Raw genomic sequence first — 19576 nt, 5'->3', positions numbered from 1 at the left:
CTGAAAAAAAGTGAGCGGGTTTACCCCAGTCTCCCCTACTATTAGATTAAACTTGTATTTAACAAAGTTATAATAATGTTTGAACATTTTTATCCATTATTTCTAATACGAACAGATCTTACTCTAGGCATGTGGTAGCTCTTTTTTATCTTCTTGCTCTTTATGATCTTTTCGATTGTTATTTTTTAAAAAAACGTCACACTTTATTTTACTGTCTTGGTTAAAAAAAAGTTAAAATTATAACAGACTTAATTTAAACCGATGTTAAGTAAGATTCAATTTGATTTAATTTATTATTTAATTTAATTTATTTATTCATTTATTTAATTTAAAATAAATATTATTTATTTTTTTGAGAGAACATCGTCTGTTTAACAAATTTTTATTGAAATTATTATATGGGAATGTTAAATTTAAATCTGACCTCAAGATTTGAAAATTCAGAATGGTGGATCCAAAATTATGTCCAACATTATTTTTGGTCTGTGATCAGATTTAAATTCAATGACCTAAAAACCCTTACATTAAGTTTTAAAAGTTAAAACCATAAAAATATAATACGAAAGTTTGGTATGATACTTTTTCAAATAGTATAATAGGTATACTTAAATAATATAAATTAAAACTGTAGTCAAGTGGAATAGTATTTAATTAATAGATATTTTTTTTTTAAAAACTAGAAAAATGTTTTCTTATTTATTAGCGAACGTAATATCGAATATAAATTGGTCCAGATGACTATTTTTTTAAAAAAACGTTTAATGTGAAGAAATTATTTTGAAACCTGTTAAATGGATTTTTCTTTTAAGAGCAAATCCATATAAGCTCCCGAAATTAAACAATCCTTAGTAATTCCCAATTTATCCATTAAATCGTTGCTAATTTTTTCTCCGTGTTCGATACTCTCGTCATCAGCCAAAACCACCTGAAAATTAACAACAAATTATATATTTCAAAATTAAATTTCGTTAATTATAAATGTTATGAATAAGTATTATTATTAACTTATTAATTATTATTCTTAACAGTCATTCTCCTGATACAATTTAAATATTTAATTATAGATTTGTATTTATTTTATTAATTTTAAATTAGCCGCATTTCTTTTACAAACATTTAGAGATAAGCAATTACAATAGATATTTTTATTAATGGGCTAAAAAGTTTTAATTATTTTATTTAGATATATTAAATTGAGAAAGGAAACAAACCTCGAGTTCCATAAATGATCCCAAGCCTTTGACTTGATCAACGTGAATTCTAGTTTGGCCCACCATGTACAAAAGTCTCGTTTTTTCGACAATTCCCAAAGTTCCGTATGCAGTTGTAAGAATTCCTTCGATACCTTTGCAAGCATCAGATGTTAAAAATGTTTTCTCAAAACTAGAAAGTTTTGGTCCTTTAATGTCTGGACGATCGTAAAAAATAAGTTCTCCCGTTCCATCCTGAAATTAATTGTTTACTGATAATTCAAATTAAATTTCTTATTATTGCAATATTAAAAAGAATTTTTAAAAACGATTTAAATCGGTCAAATATAGGTAGATTATATTTGTAAATATTGCAAGCACTTTAAAAATAATGCGTAAATTTCAACATTTCAACTATTTGAACCTTCTTTTTATTTTGAGGTTATGTTTTTGTAAACAAAAATTGTTTGCATTTTCCTCCTTTAAAATTCATTATAAAAAATAATAAAATTCAATTTCTAGTAAATAAATAACATACTATCTACTAAAATAAAGAAGTTAATTAAAAAATTGAGACTTACTTGATAATTACGCAGTTTTAATCTGCCTGGCTTGTCTTTAGGTAAATTGAAAAATACATCTCTCTGTGGAATTACAGTTTCTTTAGAATCACTGATTTCCTTTACTTTGACTAAAAATTCTTCTGGATTTCCAACTTTAGCCTTAATCTCTATGTTCCTCATATTTTTACTTGTCAAACAATGATAACAATTTACAAATTTTCTAAAATAAACACTTTTTCTGCTTGTGAAAACAAGGAAATAAAACATGTGACCATGTGACAAACGAAACAATATATTTCAAAGTGAAATATTCTCACAGATTAAATTTCTATACATTTTTTTACAAAAATGACCGAAATTTCATTTGAAATTGAAATATTTCACACAATAAATTGCGCGTGCGTGAAATTTAAAAATAGTTCATTCATATACTTTCATGTATATTTTCAAATTTAAAAATTTGTTATAATATTAAATTAATTTATTCATTAATATAAAATGAAACGAGAACGAAAAATTGCCTTTATGAAAATATTTTATTATACTTTAGAATATACATTTATGTTACATATATATTATTAACAATATGTGATGAATACATTTTTTTATTGGCACAAAATGGTTATTAAAAAATAAATATAATTAATATAACAGGTACTGCAAAAAGCCATGCTTTTATATATAATATATGTGAAATATATATAGCTTCTTCACATTTCTCCTGAATTCTCAAAAATAATTTAATTCCATGATGTTAAGTACTAAGTTAATATTTATTTTTTTTAAATTAAAGAAAATTTTTTCAACTGTTGCACATTTGTTTCGCGCAATGATGTGGAAATTGGACTCCCTTCAACAGTAAATTTGCGCATTCCTGTAACAAATAAAAATTAAAAATTACTAATAATTTTTTGATTTTATTACTAATAATTTTTTTTATTTTATTGGTAATATCTTTTTATTTTATTACCAATATTTTTTTTATTTTATTACTAATATTTTTATTTCATTACAATAATATTTTTACGGTATTAAAAAATAGAATTTTTCTTATTTCAATTTTATTAATTTCTTTTCAATAAAATACTTTATTATTAATTATTCGATGCTGAATGTAGATAACGGTGAAAATCTAAAAAAATTATTCTATTTCGTAAACAATTTAGTAAAGATAAGAGCGTTTTGTTTGTGTGAATAGGGTAGAATGAGAAAAGAAGAAACACTTATGTAAAAAAGGCTACAGGCCTATAGTTACATTACTTGTAAATAAAAAAAAATAAATAAATTTTAATTATTCGAAAATTATTTTTCAAAATATTTAGAAAAATAAAACTTTTATACTTTCCGAAATTAAATTACAATTTGTCATTTTTTTCCCAATGGAATAATTTTTTTCGAATAAAATTAAATATAATGTAAAAAATATTTATCGTTTAAAAAATGACGAAACATAAATTCCTCTTTTTCCAATCAAGATAAAATTTATTCTCGCAATCTCTGTTCTAAAGAAAAAAGAATTTCTGAATTTGTAAACCTAATTTAAAAGAAATTTTTCATTTTTAAATTCAAATTTTTATTTACTAACTAAATATTTTGTTTGAGAATTAAGTAAATTAAAAATACTATATTAATTCAATAAAATTAGAATTTTCATTTAAGACTGATGGAATATTTATTTATTTATTTACATAATAAAAACGAGCTTACAAAAATTTTATATAAGTAATTTTAAAATATTTTAATTTAGAAATTTATTTATTGAACGCAATTAGTTTTCTCTATGTATGGTAATAAATAGAGAAAACTAATTGATTTATGAATTAAAATTAAATTAGAAAATTTATTTTTAATTCAAATGAAAATTTAAAATCTGATTTCTCAATCGTGTTTATTAATATCTGAAATCATTTTTATTCATAGACATCAATATAAAAAGCAATATAATTTCTGAAATAAAATTTATTACAGTTTTGTTCTCATTTTAAGCTATTACAATATTACTCAACAAACTACTAAAAATAAGAAATAAAAAAAATAAATTTTTAAAAATGTGATTAAATTTATTAATAAAAAAATTGCTAAGAAATTAAATTTACACCAATAAATAAATAAATTTGTATTAATTTTTTGGTAATTAATAATATAGTAGTTTTAATATTTATTAGTTTATTAATGATTAAGAAAAACAATTTTAACAAAAATATAATTAATAATATTAATTAATAATATTCATTTATTATTAATTTTATATTATTTACTATTATTGTATTTTATAAATAATAATTAATGTAAATACTAGACAGTTAATATTTAGTAAATACATTTAAATATAAATTTGTTAATAATTTTTAATACTTGAATAATTTATTAAAATAATGAAATTAAAAGAATATTCCAGATTTAAGTTGATGATAAATCTGTTTACAATTTATGCCCCACCCTTTAGCCATAGTTAAAGACGAAGTGTTTTATACTTACATCAAGTCCACTTATAAACGCAGTCAGACAGTGTACAATAACATAGAATGGAGCTAAGAAAAATGCCACGATAAATGAAACAAACACAAGTACAAGTAGCCAAAAAATACAAATAATTGGATTGCTGCAGGCCATTGTAATGTTTTCTCTTTCACACTCCAAAGAATAATCAAGTAAATAATTTTACAAATAGATTTTGTGACTCAATTTACAAGAGACCTCTTTTACTATAGCCTCTTACACTGGCATTCCTTTTCTCTTCAACTCCCACTACAACTCGCTTTCACCCACCACAGATGTGGCTCTTCTCTTTAGAAAAGAGGGAGTCACACTTTTAAAGGAGAGGGGAATACGATAATGATGCTACGGATGATGCTACCTCCAGGTCACAAATGTCAGATTATCAATAATTGTCATTTCAAAATTCTTTCATCACCTTTCTTTTTTTTCTGTCGCAACAGTTTTTTGTTTTCATTAAAAATCAATTTCGAAAAAATTTCTTCTTTTTTAAAATTATAATTCAGAATTATTTTTCTACACTAGAAATATGACTCGCAGTAAAAATTATTTTCTATAAAACACTAAAAATTATTAGTTACGTTAAAAAATTGTTTACAAATAAAAAATGTTTAACAGCTTAAACATTTGTCTCGAAATTCGAAAATTTAATGTTTTATTTAATTTACGACGTAGTTTGTGACAAAAACTGATTTAACAAATTGCACGTATAGAATTATTAACATTAATTGGAAGACAATTATTAAGCAGTTCATTAGTAAAAATTTATGTTGAACTAATTATTACAGATTATTTATTCTTTTTTTTTTGTTCATCATTATAGAATATTAATTACATAGTTATAAACAAAAATGTTTATGGCAATAATTCTCTCTTCATTACTCACGCGTATTTTTAGTTGAGAAATAATTGTAATGGAAATTTTTTGAATTCAACATTTATTTACAACAAATGATTAAAATGCTGTATTGCATAATTTAAAATTCTTTGATAATATATTCATCAGGTGATAAGAAGATTTATCATGTCTTTTTATTTGATAAACAAATTTTGTTGCAGCAAAAAAATTTTAAATTATTGTATTATTAGAAAATAAAATTGTGCATAAGATTTTTTTTAAAATCGATTTTTATTGAAACGAAATAATCCTTTTTTTTAAATAAAACTCATCATATCGATAGAATTTTTCAATTTTCTCCATTCTTTTTTCAATTGAATTTTTCGTACTCTGAAAATAATATTTGGGAAATTTTGGTTTTATTATTATAAAATCACAAGAGAACTTCTCGGATCGGTTTTTAAATACTAAAATTTTAATTTTTTATATTTTTGGAATCCAAAAACATTTTTCACTTATATTTTATGGGATTGTTATTGAATACCATAACAACTTTATACTATAATAAAAATAGAATAGTTTACTTCTGACTATTTTTAAAGCTGAGTAAAAGATATGATTAAGGTCATATTGACATAATTATTGTGATGACATCACCTGTCGAAACATTAAAAATTCTAAGACATGTCTTAATACTGACATCCAGTTTGTTTTAATTTTAATATTTTTAATTTTTTAAATATTTTATATATCAAAGAAAATTTTATTTTTAATTTATTTATTTTACTTCTTTTGTGTTAATTTATTTCTTTTATTATTTTTTTATCTATTAACTTATTTTACAAAATTTATTCATAAAATCGAATGTTTCTACACAAATATATATATACAAAATATAGAAATTATCTAAATTATTAAAAATATATAGAAATTGTTTAGTTTTTTCAATTGTTTCTTTTCAGTTTTGTATTTAAATGCAAAACATATAATTGTCCAATCCAAGAAATTCCGTAAATGTAAAAAATACTCCCAACTTTTTTTTATAAGTTTTAACTTAAATTTATTGAATATTATAAATATTCTAAAAATCTTTCCTTGGTTTTATAATAGTAAAGCTCAAGTGTTAAAAAAATAAGATACGACTTATAATACGACTAATTTGAAACCTCGGTTAAAAACATGGAAGTCAAACTTTTGTTGGATACATGAAAAAAGTCTCAGCTTTTTTTCTTTTTTTCTTATATAATCGTGATTTGTCGTTTTTAACCGAAATTTTCACTGAAAGCGTGTGTATAGCAATAATAATTACTATTATAGTAACTAATAATGTTATTAAATATTTTTATACATGTACATTATTATTTCTATTTATAATATATAACCATTTCAAAGTTCAGTATTAGGTATGATATTAGTATATCTAACAGTCACAAAGATTTTATGTAAGTAGACAAGTCTTTTTGCTCGGCTGTCTATGAATAAGACAACAGGTATATTTTTTCTTTTCCTTTTCATTTGCGACTCCATAATGGAAGAAGAATATTGTTATAATTTTTTCCCTACGAAAAAGTTTCGCCTTAGAGCAAATATTATTTTTATCGCATATATAATATATACTAATAGTCTAATTTAGCTGCATTATTCTATAATGAATACCTCTGGCAATCGACTATTATCTTATTCACTAGAATACTTTCGAACTCCTGTCAGTGTGTTTTACGTTTACCAATATTGGATGCATTTAACACTGGACATAAAAAAATCGAGAGACGATTCCAATTACCAATTTTTTTTTCTTTTTTTCTAAAGATTAAATAAGAAAATATTTCGATACCTGTATATTCACTGCAAAAAAAGAAGGCAGGTATATGTTTTATTGACAAAAATGTATTTTTGGTCTCTCGCTCATTAAAGAATGAAAAAACTCGCAAAATAAAATTTTGGAGTTTGAAAATCACGAACGATTTTTTTTAAATGAGGAACTTTATATAATATAGTTTAAAAAATAGCACCGAAATTTTGTTTTCACATCAAATCAGCTTTCTCGTTCCTTGCGTATTAAATGAAAAATATCATGAAAGAAAAACCTACTTTGTAAAATCGCTTTAAAAATGTTTAGTACAATGACAATTAATTGTTTTACATTAGTGAAAAATGGATTTTTTTGTATACCTTCGATGAGTACAATTATTCTAAAATATTGCATTATGTAAAAAACAGGCACTTGATGTATGTTTCATTTAAAAACTGCTTTAATTGCCACATGCACATTATATAATAATAATATAATATAATAATAATAATAATAATAATAATAATAATAATAATAATAATAATAATAATAATAATAATAATAATAATAATAATAATAATAGATAATAATCATAATGATAATAATAATGTATAACAAGAACAAAAATCTATATTTATCAATATATCGATCATAATTAGCGTTTCAATGCCGCGGAGCATACTGTTTTTTTGTTTTTCTCTATAAATTAGGCTCGGCAAAAGTCCTTGGTTAAAATTTCGTACTTTTTATTCATCATCCCAATATTGTAAACATATAAAAATGGAACATTTCGTTAAAAAAATGTTTATAAAAGGAATTTTTTATTACGCTCTCAAAGATTAGATAAATAAATAAATCAATTTATTGATTAGCAAAATCAAATTTTTAATTTTTAATTCAAAATAATACTGTATTAAAATTTTGAAAACAGAATTTAAAATATTCAATTTTATTCACTTAAATATTTCATTTAATGTCAAAATAGAAACTGAAGCATTTAATTCAATTTTTTTTAAAGATAAAAACTATTTTTTAAATAAATTTTTGAAACTAATGAATTAAATTTTTTTGCAAATTCAAAAAAAAAACGAGAAATAAATAAAAAAAATTGCAATATTTCAGTCCCCGAAGAAAAGAAATACTTCTTATACGAAAAAAATGGACTAGGAAACATCAAAAGTGATATAGAAAATATCAAGATCGGACTGACTGGAATACCTATGTACATGCATTCTTTTCTTGTTTTTCTTAGGTAAACCAGTGAGAAAATTGTGTAAAAAATACGCCTTGTTGGAACATCGTATTTGAGGCTTTTTTAGTAGAAAAATCGTCGAATATCGAGTACGAAATTAAATTGACTATATATAAATACAAATTCGCCATCCAGGCAAATATTATTTTCAATGCTTCTTTTTCTCCTGAAAAAATTGCAGAGCATTTTTTTTTTTAAAGCACTGTAGATTACGAATTCGTTGACTTTTAAGACACCGAATCGACTGCTACAACACCGAAAGAATCCATTTACATAAAATCTTTGGTGATATGATTTAAGCTTAGACCCATTGATCTGTAATAGATATCTAACACTGTTACATTCGATAAACAGCTACTAGCCATCGTTCATTGTTTTTTTTCATTTTTTTTTTGTTTTTACATAATTTTTTGATTTTCTCTAGTACGAGCGTTCATGGCTCGAACCTGCTCGATTTTTTTTCATTTTTTTCTTTTTTTTTGTGAAATGCACCAAATTATCGCAAAAAATTCCCTGACAATTTTTAGTGGAGCTATCAACCCACACTGTCTCCCATTACTTCGGTTACTGCTTTCACTTTTTCCTCACCCTCTTCAATTTCATTTTCCGGTTCACTCTCCGCGTCGACAAAATCCTAATGGTAGAATTCACAGATTTTAGTGAGTGATTTCTTATATTTAATATTTCAAAAATCAAATTTATCTTTATAAATTTTGTATATTAATAGAAAGCATTAAAAAAATTGTATCTCTTAGTTTTGAAATAATATTGAAAAATGTATAATGTGAACAAGTGAAGCAAATTTTATTTAATAGAAAAACTGCAAAATATTTTAAAAAATTAGTAGTTTTGGAAACATGTTGCAGTATTTCGAGATATCAAAAGTTTATGAAAAAAATGTGAAATGAATTAGTTTTTTAATAATTTTAATTACAAGGATGACAATTTCTTTTTTCTTGAAAATACGGGAAAAGGTGGATTATTCTCCGAAAATAGTTGACACAAGGTGATTGAGATTGATTGAAATGAAAATTAATTAAAGTTTGGATGAAGTAGAAAATATTATTTGAATAAAAAATAAAGAAAATGGTTTCTTACATCTTTGTTAGCTTGTTCACTGCAGCTTTCCCCTTTAGGTTCCTCATCTGTAGAAAAAACAATATTTTAAATATCAGCCGATTACTAATTAATTGATTGTTATAATTTATTAACACTAATAATCCCTTCATTTATAATTTCCAATTTACAGTAAATACAGATTTAAATTGTGAGATCAGGATGGCCACAATAAAATATAAAACTTAATTTAATTTAAACAAATTTATTTGTCAGGTCTAACAATAAAAGTCTCCTCGCTCGCAGACCTCAGTACAGACTGACCTGATCCTCTTTCTCGTTATCTCTCAAACCCCAAAAACAAACACACAATCATTCTTACAATTATATATACACACACTTGTACATCATTCTCACCTATAACCTTACAAAATTAAATTCCTTTTTAATTTGAAATTAAAATTAAAATTTTGTGTACTCTAAATTAAAATTATCATTCAAAAAAATCAACTCACCAATTTCTGTTTGTGTGTGAATGTTAGACGTTGAAGTAACTAAATTTTCTTCTCGCTGTGCTTTATTATCCATTGCGTGAAGCTTTTCTCGACTTCTTCGCAATTCCCTTCGTAAATTCTCTCGTTCATCTTCTCTGACTTTAACAATTCTCTGTAGATTTAAATTCAAATTTGCTTTCATTAATAAATTTATTTCCAATTGACTTTATTAATTTAAATGAACTAACTTATTTAATTAAAAATTTAAAACTTGAATTCTTCAAATTAAATTTACTGTATTTTTAACAGTAACTATGTTAATGCTAGTCTAAAGGAACCAAAGCAGCACAGCTACTTGTCTTTTATAGAAGAAAATGGTTTTTTTGATAGAGAAATTGAAAAATTAACTCACAAGAAGTTCAGTAAGCTGAGTGTTAAGAGTTGTACAAATTGGTTGTAAATTTGTAACGGGTACGGTGCGTTGTTGAATTTGCGGCTCAACACGAGACGAGGAACAACTCGTTGCCTCGCAACCAGCGGGTGATGACGAAGCACCTCTAGTAGCGAGAACAATTTCCGATTCACTGACAGTCAACGCGGAATTTAACATTTCTACTAATTGATTTGCTGAAAATAATAAAATCATCACAGTTAAATTATTTTTTAATTCCATGAAATAATTGAATTTTACCAAAAAGAGATTCTTCTCCTCTGCAAATTTTTTACTGATATATTCGACTTATGAGGGAAATGTTTACATAAATTGTCTTTTTGCGAGGCGCATGAAAAGTCTCCAATTTTTATTTTCCGAATCTTTATTTTATCGAAATTCTTTTTATCTAATAAGAATTAATTATAATTTCTTTTAATCGAAAGAATAATTGTGAAAAACATTATTTTTTTGAATGATTAATTAACAGAATTTTAATACTGCGGAAGAAAATTTTTTATAATCTTCAAATAACTGAATTATCATTTCTAAAAATTATTATTTTTTATATATCTTATTTACACTAATATTTCCATTTTCGAAATGTCAATTTTCATAAATATTATTTTATAGATTTGTTAATAATTATAATAATTATGTTCCCGAATTATTATATAATATAATTCAAATATTACCGAATTACCAATTCTTAAAAAATTTATTGTTGGGTCAGAATTCGTGAAATTTTCACGGAAAATAAAAAGTATTTTTTTTAAATCGAAATGTTGAAAAAACATTTCTATTTGGCCTTAAGAATGTGTCCACCAAAAAACAGAAAAAAAAATTATTTTTTATAAAAGTTATTGCAAAATTAATTTTTTTGCAACTTTTTAAACAAAATTTTATTTCTCCTAAATGAATAAACCGATTTAAATGAACCAAGCGGGAATATAAAGGGGATAAAATATACTTTCGTTTAGAATTAGAAAATTTTTAAAAAGTTTATTTTTTAATAATTATTTAATAAATTTTTTATAAACAATTAATTTTTTTTAATGTTCTACGCCTTTTAAAAATTTGAAAAATATATTAACATACACTTAAAACTATAAGAAATCAAAATCCGTTGAGAAAATTTTGGAGCGACAATTATTTTAAAAGTTATAAACAAATTATATTGAACGGAGATGCGATTTTGATGATTTTCAGAATTAAAACATTATTTTTAACTACGAAATGAACAAAACACTGTCAAATTAACATTTTTATTCAATTATATAACCATAAAAATTGATAAAAATGATCAAAAACTAAGTTCAGCGTTGATGCACAACACCGCGCCAATATAATTTCCATTAGAACTTTTAAAATAATTGTCGCTAAACTACGCTAAATATCATTAGGGAAATTGTTTTAAACAATATTTGTAATAATTAATCATTTTTAAATAATAAAATAATAAACTATTTTCAAATTTGGCGCCATATTCTTCAGAGATGGGAAACGTCGAAACCGGATATTCTGTATGTGAAATAACTATTCGGTGCAATTCTTATTATGACATTTATAGGTTAGGCAAATAATAAATTAGAGAATTTAAATCTTAGAAGAAATGGATGTTATGTAAAATACGAATTAGGAAATATAAAAATTATGAAAAAGAATTATTTGGAAAAATGAATATTCGGAAAAATAAAAAAACGATTAAAAAAAATTATTTAAAATATAATTTCGGTAAGAAAAATATTATACGAAATAATTATTCGAATAAAATAAAATTATAAAAACTGGTTATTATACAATAAAAAAATTTGTAGGTATAAAAAATTATTAGATATTACAAAAATTTTGAAAAATAATATTTCGATATAATAATAATTATGAGAAGTGACAATTCGGTAAAGTTATAGTTAGAAGAAATACAAGTTAGAAAATGTAGTAATTATAAATAAGAATGATTAGGAGTAAAGAAAATTATGAGTAATGTTAATTCGAAAAAGTTAAAATTATTTTGAAAAACATTTATAAGAAAAAAGTTTTATAACAAATGATATTTCGATAAAATAAAATTTAGAGACTTTAGAATTTAGAACATTTACACATATTAAAAAAATATTGTTAGGAACAATAAATTTTTTAAGAATTGGTAATTCGGTAATATTTGAATTATATTGAATAATAATTCGGGAATATAATTATTAACAAATCTATAAAATAATATTTATCAAAATTGACATTTCGAAAATAAAAATATTAGTGTTAATAAGAAATATAAAAAATAATAATTTTTAGAAATGATAATTCAGTTATTTGAAGATTATAAAAAATTTTCTTTCGCAGTATGAAACATTCTGTTAATTAGTCATTCAAAAAAATAATGTTTTTGACAATTATTCTTTCGATTAAAAGAAATTATAATTAATTCTTATTAGATAAAAAGAATTTCGATAAAATAAAGATTCGGAAAATAAAAATTGGAGACTTTTCATGCGCCTCCTTTTTGACCGCGTGTTTAAATAATTTTTTACTAATTTCATTTATTATTATTTAACTAATTTTTTTATTTTATTTTTATTTAATATTTTATTGTGTATTATTTTAAAGTGCAAAGTAATGTTACTAATCTAATTTAAAAAAGTACGAAACGAAAAATAAGAATATAATTTATAAAAAATTGAAAAAAATATATTTTAAAAAATATCTTTAAAAAGACCTAAATAAAATAAGAATATGAAAAACAAAAAACAAATTAAACTGAGAGAATATAATTAAAATGGTATAAAAACACACCTTGGTTAATAGCAGCAAGAATCAGTTCAGCAGGTTCTTTCTCGAGTTCAGATGGCTCTGCTGCAATATCTGCGACATGCTCAAAATCTTCTCGAGATAGGTTTAACATATCGGCAACCAAAGCTTGCTTTTCGGTTAGAGCTTGCTTGATCGCTTCATCCTTGCGTCTTAAATGTTCTGCAGCAGAAATAACACACACGGCATTATATATATATATATATATATATATATATATATATATATATATATATATATATATATATATAAATCATTTATCATGCTAAATATTCAACTAAAAACTTTAGTTTATAAATTTATTTCATTTTATTTATTTTATAAATTATAGAAAATAGATTATTTATTTCGAACTTGAAAAAAAATAATTTTAAATTTATTTGTAATCTAAATCGGTGAAAAATTCAAAGAAAAAGCTTATAAGTAAAAAGTTAATAAAAACTAACAAACGTACTTTTTCACTACAATTCAAAAGTAATTGAAAATGAAAAATATAAAATTTGTATTAGAAAGAAAAGTTTTGTTCTTTTAGTTAAGAAATCAAAAATGAATGTAAGATGAAACAAGATAGACAAAAGGCAGAACAAGAAATGGATACAAACACAGCAAGAACAAAATAAATTATATTCCGGGTTCACGGAGACAAAACTTTACGTATTATCAAAATATTTTTAACAAATAAATTAAACACATTTAACTTTGTTTTTACAAATAGATTCAAAAACAAATTAAGTGTTAGATTCTTTTTCTGGACTCTTAGTAAAATTGATCATTAAAATTAAATTCAAATTCAGTAAATGAATAAATAAATTTTATAGAACAAATGTAATAATGTACATATAAAGTAATTAGAAATTTTGTATTCGTGAACCAAGAGTGAGAAAGAGAAGAAGACAATCGAAAATCAGAGAAGTATAAAGCCGCCGTTGACAGGTTGCGTGAAATAAAAGTAGGAGCGTTAGAAGAGCAGATGAAAAATGTTGATTTCCTTCTGAAAAAGAAACTCACCAATTGGCGTGATCACTTCTTCAGCAACAAGAATAAGTGGCTCTTCAATATGAACCTCATCTGGTTCTATAAGGGAACATTGTGTACAGGTAACAATTCGCAATGTTTCTCCAATACCTATATATACATTAATTAATACAATCGTCTTGTATCTAAATATTTCATCAAGAACAATAAAAAGAAATAAAAATAAAAAATAGAAAAATTAATAAAACAAATAAATAGTTGAAAATTCTAGTGGGTCGAATTTCTACTTAGCCGAATGAAATTAAATTAATATTAAACTGAATTTTCACACTGGACTTTTTTTTATTTAAATTGTTCTTTAGTTAATAGAATTTTTACTTAACTCACATTTAAATTATTACAATTTAGCTCTAATTTATTTATCCTCAAAACGAATTATAATATTTATTTATTATTCATTATTTTCATATTTCTCTGTTTGTAAAATCTATTTTTATACTTCGATTTATTTAAATTTCGATTGTTAATAGACACCAAACTTTTCTGTGGAATTATTTGCAAAATGAAAATTATTCTATATTTAATAAAATATTTCAATTACTTTCGACTATTTTAAAACTTTAGTTATATTGAAAAAAATAAAATTTTTTAAATATCTATATGATTATTTATTCAAATTAAATATTTTAAATATAATTCTAACATTTTATGAATGAAATATGTGCTATTTGTTGCTCAATTTATTTTATAAACGAATTTAAGTTGTAATATAAGAGAATTTTGAGATTGATTAAAATAAAAGTAATTAAACAATTTATAAAGTTATATATTTTCACGAATTAATAGTAGAAATGATTAAAATTAAAATTTTAAAAATACTTTTTAAATAATTTGACAAGAAACTAAGTAGAACATCTTCTAAAAAATTTTTATAAAAATTGAAATGGATTGAAATAAAGTTCAATTTTTTATAAAATTTTTCCTTATTAAATAATTGATCAAGAAATGATATTAAATATTTAAAAAAAATTCTTTTCTAAATCCTTGATAATAAAGGTTGTCAATTTCACCAACGTCAAAATTCAATTATTTTTTAAATTTTTAAGTAAAATTATTCGCTAAATAATTTATAATTTATAATTTATAAATAATAATGCAATGCTATAACGTCTATGTAACTAACGAAGGCGGTTCAGGGTCCATCTTGGCCAGATGGTAGTACCCTGTTTAGGCTCGATCGTTCCCTCGATACGGGGCAAAGAATAAAAAAAATGAAATGGATAAAGAATCAAATAAATTACTCCAAGTGGGTACCTCTGTAGAGGGTAATCCCACCACCGATTCTGATCGGGTTGAAGCCCCGGTAGTCGGTGAAGACGGCTCGAAGGATTTTGGGGGGAGCCAAAGCAAACATTCCGAGGATAAGGGACTTAGCAGATTCGAAAATAATGTTTTAGAGCAGGTCGATCTGATCCCTAAAATACTTGAAAGCATGTGGCGTGCTTGCAAGAAACAAAGAAACATTAGCAAGGATGTTCAGGATGGAATGGTGGAATTGGAGAAGGTGCACGAGGTGCTTCGCAGTAACCTGCGTTTTATACCTAGGCCCTTCATTAGCCCAAGCAAACCAAAGTCAAATCCTGAAACTCCTAGATCGATGTCGCACGCCACATCTAGCGAGAGCAAGCCCATCGACCCAAGGAAGCGCCCTAGAGAGTATGAAGGTCCGGAGACTGATTCTACTGTGACCACTCCCAAGGGTAAGAGGGTTAAGAGCAAGGAGACCAAGCCAAACCCTACTGTTATGGAGACGGAGGTGAGTAAGGCTGCTTCGGCCAAGGTTGCTTCTTATTCGGAGGCAACTGTGGAAAATAAGCCCGAAAACGAAAATGACTTCGAAACCGTCTCCAATAGGAAACGGGATGCCCGTAAGAGAAAGGCCTTGAAGAAAGCAGAAGAGAGGGAGAGACTTCAGAAGCGCCCCCCAAAATTAGAACCACGGAGGCAATAAAAATTTCGGCCCGGAATCCAGAGACCTACTATGATCTTATAAAACTGGCAACAACTTCGGTAAAGCCAGAGGAAACTGGCACCGAGATTGTGAAAATTAGGAGAACTCTTAAAAAGGAGGTTCTTGTTGTGGTCAAAAAGGGGGGTGAAACTTCAAAGTAACTTTCAAAGTAACTTTCAAAGTGCGTATTGGTTGAATAAACGCATCCATCCGAACGCACTTAGAAGTGACAAGATGTCAAAAGTGCCTGGCCTATGGACACGTGACCCGAATTTGCAAGGGCCCCGACAGAACAAAAAACTGTCGGAGATGCGGCGAAGCGGGACATTTCGCCAAGAGTTGTACTGGCGACAAGCCAAAGTGCATTACGTGTACAGATTTGGGAAAAACGGAAGTCAACCATATCCCTGGAAGAATTTCCTGCCCGGTTTACAAGGAGGAACTGGAGAAACTTAAAAGGGCAAATCCTTAAAGCTCCTTCAAGTCAACCTGCATACAAGTAAGGATGCACAGGTGCTCCTGATGCAAACAGCTAGGGAAAATGAGGTCGATATCCTGTTCTGCAGTGAGCAGCATCAAGGAAGCGACCTCGCACCTTGGTATCAGGATAAGGCGAAGAGAGCCGCCATCAAGCTGTGCAACCCAGAATTGCGGGTTGACAAGTTCTTGGAGACAAGCAGCGGGTTTGTGTGGATAGAGGTGGCTAATATACGTATGTATAGCTGCTACTTCTCACCCAACGACCCGCTGACCACCTTCGAAGCCAATATAGAAGACCTAGAATCGAGCCTCATAGAATCCAAGCTGGATGTCATCACTGGCGATTTTAATGCAAAGTCGCCAGAGTAGGGTGAGACGAGGCTCGACAAGAGAGGAATTCTGATTGGAGAAATGATCTCCAAGAACGATTTATTAGTTGTAAACCGGGGAAAAACATGGACGTTTAGACGAGGTGCAATCGGATCGATTATAGATCTAACGATCGCATCATCTAATATATTTAGCCGCATAAGCGACTGGCGGGTCTCTGAGGAATATACAGCAAGTGACCACCAGTACATTGAGTTCTCAGTCTCAATGGGAGACACACGAGGAGGAAAAAGACAGGAAGCTCCTAGTCGCAAAACCTCCTCATGAAACATTAAGAAACTCGACAAGGAGAAGTTCAGCCGCTCCCTAGAAGAATCTATCTTAATTGAGGATTCTGGTTGGGTGAGGAGGCCGAAAAGTCTAAATGGAGAGGTGCGAGCGGTGCGAGATATAATCGTCACCGCTTGCAATGCGTCGATGCCACGTCGCAAAGGCGCCTTTCCAAGGAAAAAATCCTTGCACTGGTGGTCAGAGAAGCTGGCCTCCTTGAGAAAGGAATGCCTCAAAGCAAGAAGGACATATACCCGATCTAAGGGAGATCCCTTGCTAAAAGAGGCTTTCAAGGAGGCGAAAAAGGGCCTCAAAAAAGAGATCCGCAGATCGCGACGCCGTAGCTGGAAGGACCTAATCGAGGAAGTCGATAAGGACCCATGGGGTCTGGCTTTTAAAATCGTGACTAAGAAATTAGTGACGAGGCAAAAGACCCCCGACCTGGACAATCCCGATTGGGTCAGAAAGATAATAAGCTCTTTGTTTCCTCCTGCAGAGCCATACCTTAGAAGCGACTGAAGTTTTTGCAAAGTCGAAGAGGAAGAACTCTTCACACTTAGTGAACTGCAAAAAGCAGGCAAAAGATTGAAAACAGGCAAGGCGCCTGGAATCGATGGGATAAGTAACGAGATCCTAAAGTTGGTAGTCGACACTTCACCCCAGATTCTGCTTCGATGCTGCAATCTTTGCCTTGAGAGAGGAGAGTTCTTCCGCGACTGGAAGCGACAGAGGTTAGTCCTCCTGAGGAAAGGTGAAAAACCTCTAGATAAAGTCTTATCATACAGGCCTATATGCCTGCTAGATACGATGGGTAAACTTCTAGAGGATATGGTTCTGCAGAGAATGCAAAGCCACTTGACCGGAGAGAATAGTCTATCGGATCACCAATTTGGTTTCCGTAGAGGCAAGTCCACAGTTGATGCCATCCAGGCAGTTGTGGACATAGCCAAAGCAGGAAAAAACAAGTTGGGACCCGGAAAAAAGAAGAGCTTCTGCGCGTTGGTAGCAATTGACATACGCAAAGCGTTTAATTCCGCAAGATGGAAAGATCTCATCGAGTCGATGGAAAAGAAAAACATGCCGCCCTACTTGTTGCGGATAATGGATAATTATCTTAGCGACAGGAGGGTTATATATGAGTGAGACACCTGCACTCTCAAGGAAGAGATGCAGCGTGGGGCTCCTCAAGGCTCGAGGGTGGGTCCATTTGTATGGAATGTATCTTACGATGATTTTCTGCGAATGGATCTACCCGAAGGTGCGGTGATCATCGGCTTTGCGAACGACGCGTTGTTCGTGTGCACTGCCGAAAGTGAGGAGGCTCTTGAGACATTGGTGAACGAATGTCTGCGACTAGCAAAAAGCTGGCTGGATACCAGAGGTCTTGAAATGGCCCTGGAAAAGACCGAGGCACTGCTGGTCACAGACAGACGTGGTTATGAGCTCCCACGAATCGTGATAGACGGATTCGAGGTCAAGTGGAGTAAACAAATTAAATACCTTGGTGTGGAGTTGGATGGAAGGTTAAACTTCCACCACCACATGGCTACGGCGTCAAATAAGGCGATCGAGTGTGCGGCTAATCTTTCACGGTTAATGCCAAATGTAGGCGGACTCCGTGAACAAAAACGGAGACTGGTGGCGAGTGTCGCCCATGCTAAAATGCTCTATGCAGCACCAGCGTGGGCCCCATCCCTGAGGAATAAAAGATGTGTGACCATCTGTGAAAAGGTACTGTCGGCGCAGAGATCGATAACAACACGTATCATCTCTGCATATAAGACGGTATCTACGAGTGCTGTGCAGGTCCTTGCAAGTGTCCCGCCAGCAGATCTTTTGGCGAGGGAAAGGGAAGAAATGTTTCTCTTTTCTAAAGAAAGAAGTTCCTTGGATGAGGAATTAAGACCAAGCAAGGGCCTGATCCGCAAAGAAGCGAGGCACAGGCTCATAGAAAGATGGCAAGAAAGATGGGATGGTGAGGAGAAAGGTCGATGGACTTATCGCCTTATCCCGGCACTCGCCACCTGGATAAATAGGAAACACGGTCAGGTTTCCTATTACTTGACTCAGGCGTTCACAGGTCACGGGTGTTTTAACTCGTACCTGTGTCGCTTTAAATTACGCGAGAACGAGGTGTGTGCGTATTGCTAGTTTCCTGAGGACAACGCGGAGTACACCCTCTTTTCATGCAAGAAATGGGACTTGGAGAGTCGGGCCATGTTCGAAGGTGTAAACAGTCAAGTTACACCGGAGAACATGGTATCGCTGATGACCCAGTCGGAAGAGAATTGGCGGCAAGTCGAGAACTTCATAATCTCGGTTATGTCGAGGAAGGATCTCGACGGCCGCCAAAAAGCGTAATTTAAACAGCTTTTAATTTTGTTCGTTTGTTTTTTATTAATTTATTTTGTGATTTATTTGTCCTTATACATTTTTTAATTGTTTGTGTTTTTTTTATTCATCTTTGTACAGTTTTATGTTTTCAATTTTTTATGCGCGTTTGTTTTTTCTTTTTTTTATATATCCGTTTATAA

The 19576-nt window shown here is 28.3% G+C and overlaps 3 protein-coding genes across 6 annotated transcripts in view; all 3 read right to left on the bottom strand.

Moving 5' to 3' along the window:
* Positions 1-366: 366 nt before the first annotated feature.
* On the bottom strand, positions 367-2056 carry LOC122504602. The gene is made up of 3 exons (XM_043615784.1): positions 1772-2056; positions 1212-1445; positions 367-925 (listed from the first exon to the last, which is right to left on the bottom strand). The coding sequence occupies exons 1-3, from the start codon at positions 2018-2020 to the stop codon at positions 788-790; spliced, it is 621 nt and encodes a 206-aa protein (XP_043471719.1). The 5' UTR covers positions 2021-2056; the 3' UTR covers positions 367-787.
* Positions 2057-2295: 239 nt separating this feature from the next.
* LOC122504604 lies at positions 2296-4520 on the bottom strand. The gene is made up of 2 exons (XM_043615786.1): positions 4232-4520; positions 2296-2627 (listed from the first exon to the last, which is right to left on the bottom strand). The coding sequence occupies exons 1-2, from the start codon at positions 4364-4366 to the stop codon at positions 2556-2558; spliced, it is 207 nt and encodes a 68-aa protein (XP_043471721.1). The 5' UTR covers positions 4367-4520; the 3' UTR covers positions 2296-2555.
* Positions 4521-6130: 1610 nt separating this feature from the next.
* Positions 6131-19576, bottom strand: part of LOC122504633 (rho guanine nucleotide exchange factor 12) — a 183839-nt gene continuing 170393 nt past the window's right edge. For all 4 annotated transcript variants that reach the window (XM_043615817.1, XM_043615820.1, XM_043615819.1 and 1 more), the window contains 6 exons: positions 13925-14041; positions 12902-13078; positions 10094-10308; positions 9703-9853; positions 9230-9276; positions 6131-8765 (listed from right to left, as the gene is read on the bottom strand). In XM_043615817.1, coding sequence (XP_043471752.1) covers positions 8667-8765; positions 9230-9276; positions 9703-9853; positions 10094-10308; positions 12902-13078; positions 13925-14041 — 806 coding nt within the window. In that variant the 3' untranslated portion in view covers positions 6131-8666. The remainder of the gene's footprint in view (positions 8766-9229; positions 9277-9702; positions 9854-10093; positions 10309-12901; positions 13079-13924; positions 14042-19576) is intronic.

Source organism: Leptopilina heterotoma, unplaced genomic scaffold (assembly GCF_015476425.1).
Source record: "Leptopilina heterotoma isolate Lh14 unplaced genomic scaffold, ASM1547642v1 Lhet_307, whole genome shotgun sequence".
NCBI classification, from domain to species: domain Eukaryota; kingdom Metazoa; phylum Arthropoda; class Insecta; order Hymenoptera; family Figitidae; genus Leptopilina; species Leptopilina heterotoma.
The sequence above is the reverse complement of the archived record's forward strand: the minus strand, read 5'-3'. Positions and strand labels throughout refer to the sequence as shown.

Excerpts from the sequence above, each read along its gene's own strand:
- LOC122504602 (XM_043615784.1), bottom strand. The coding sequence starts at position 2,020 with ATGTTTTATTTCCTTGTTTTCACAAGCAGAAAAAGTGTTTATTTTAGA. Across the intron at positions 1,446-1,771 it reads TAAAACTGCGTAATTATCAA|GATGGAACGGGAGAACTTAT; the intron begins GTAAGTCTCAAT and ends AATTAATTTCAG. Across the intron at positions 926-1,211 it reads GATCATTTATGGAACTCGAG|GTGGTTTTGGCTGATGACGA; the intron begins GTTTGTTTCCTT and ends GTTAATTTTCAG.
- LOC122504604 (XM_043615786.1), bottom strand. The coding sequence starts at position 4,366 with ATGGCCTGCAGCAATCCAATTATTTGTATTTTTTGGCTACTTGTACTT. Across the intron at positions 2,628-4,231 it reads CGTTTATAAGTGGACTTGAT|GAATGCGCAAATTTACTGTT; the intron begins GTAAGTATAAAA and ends TATTTGTTACAG.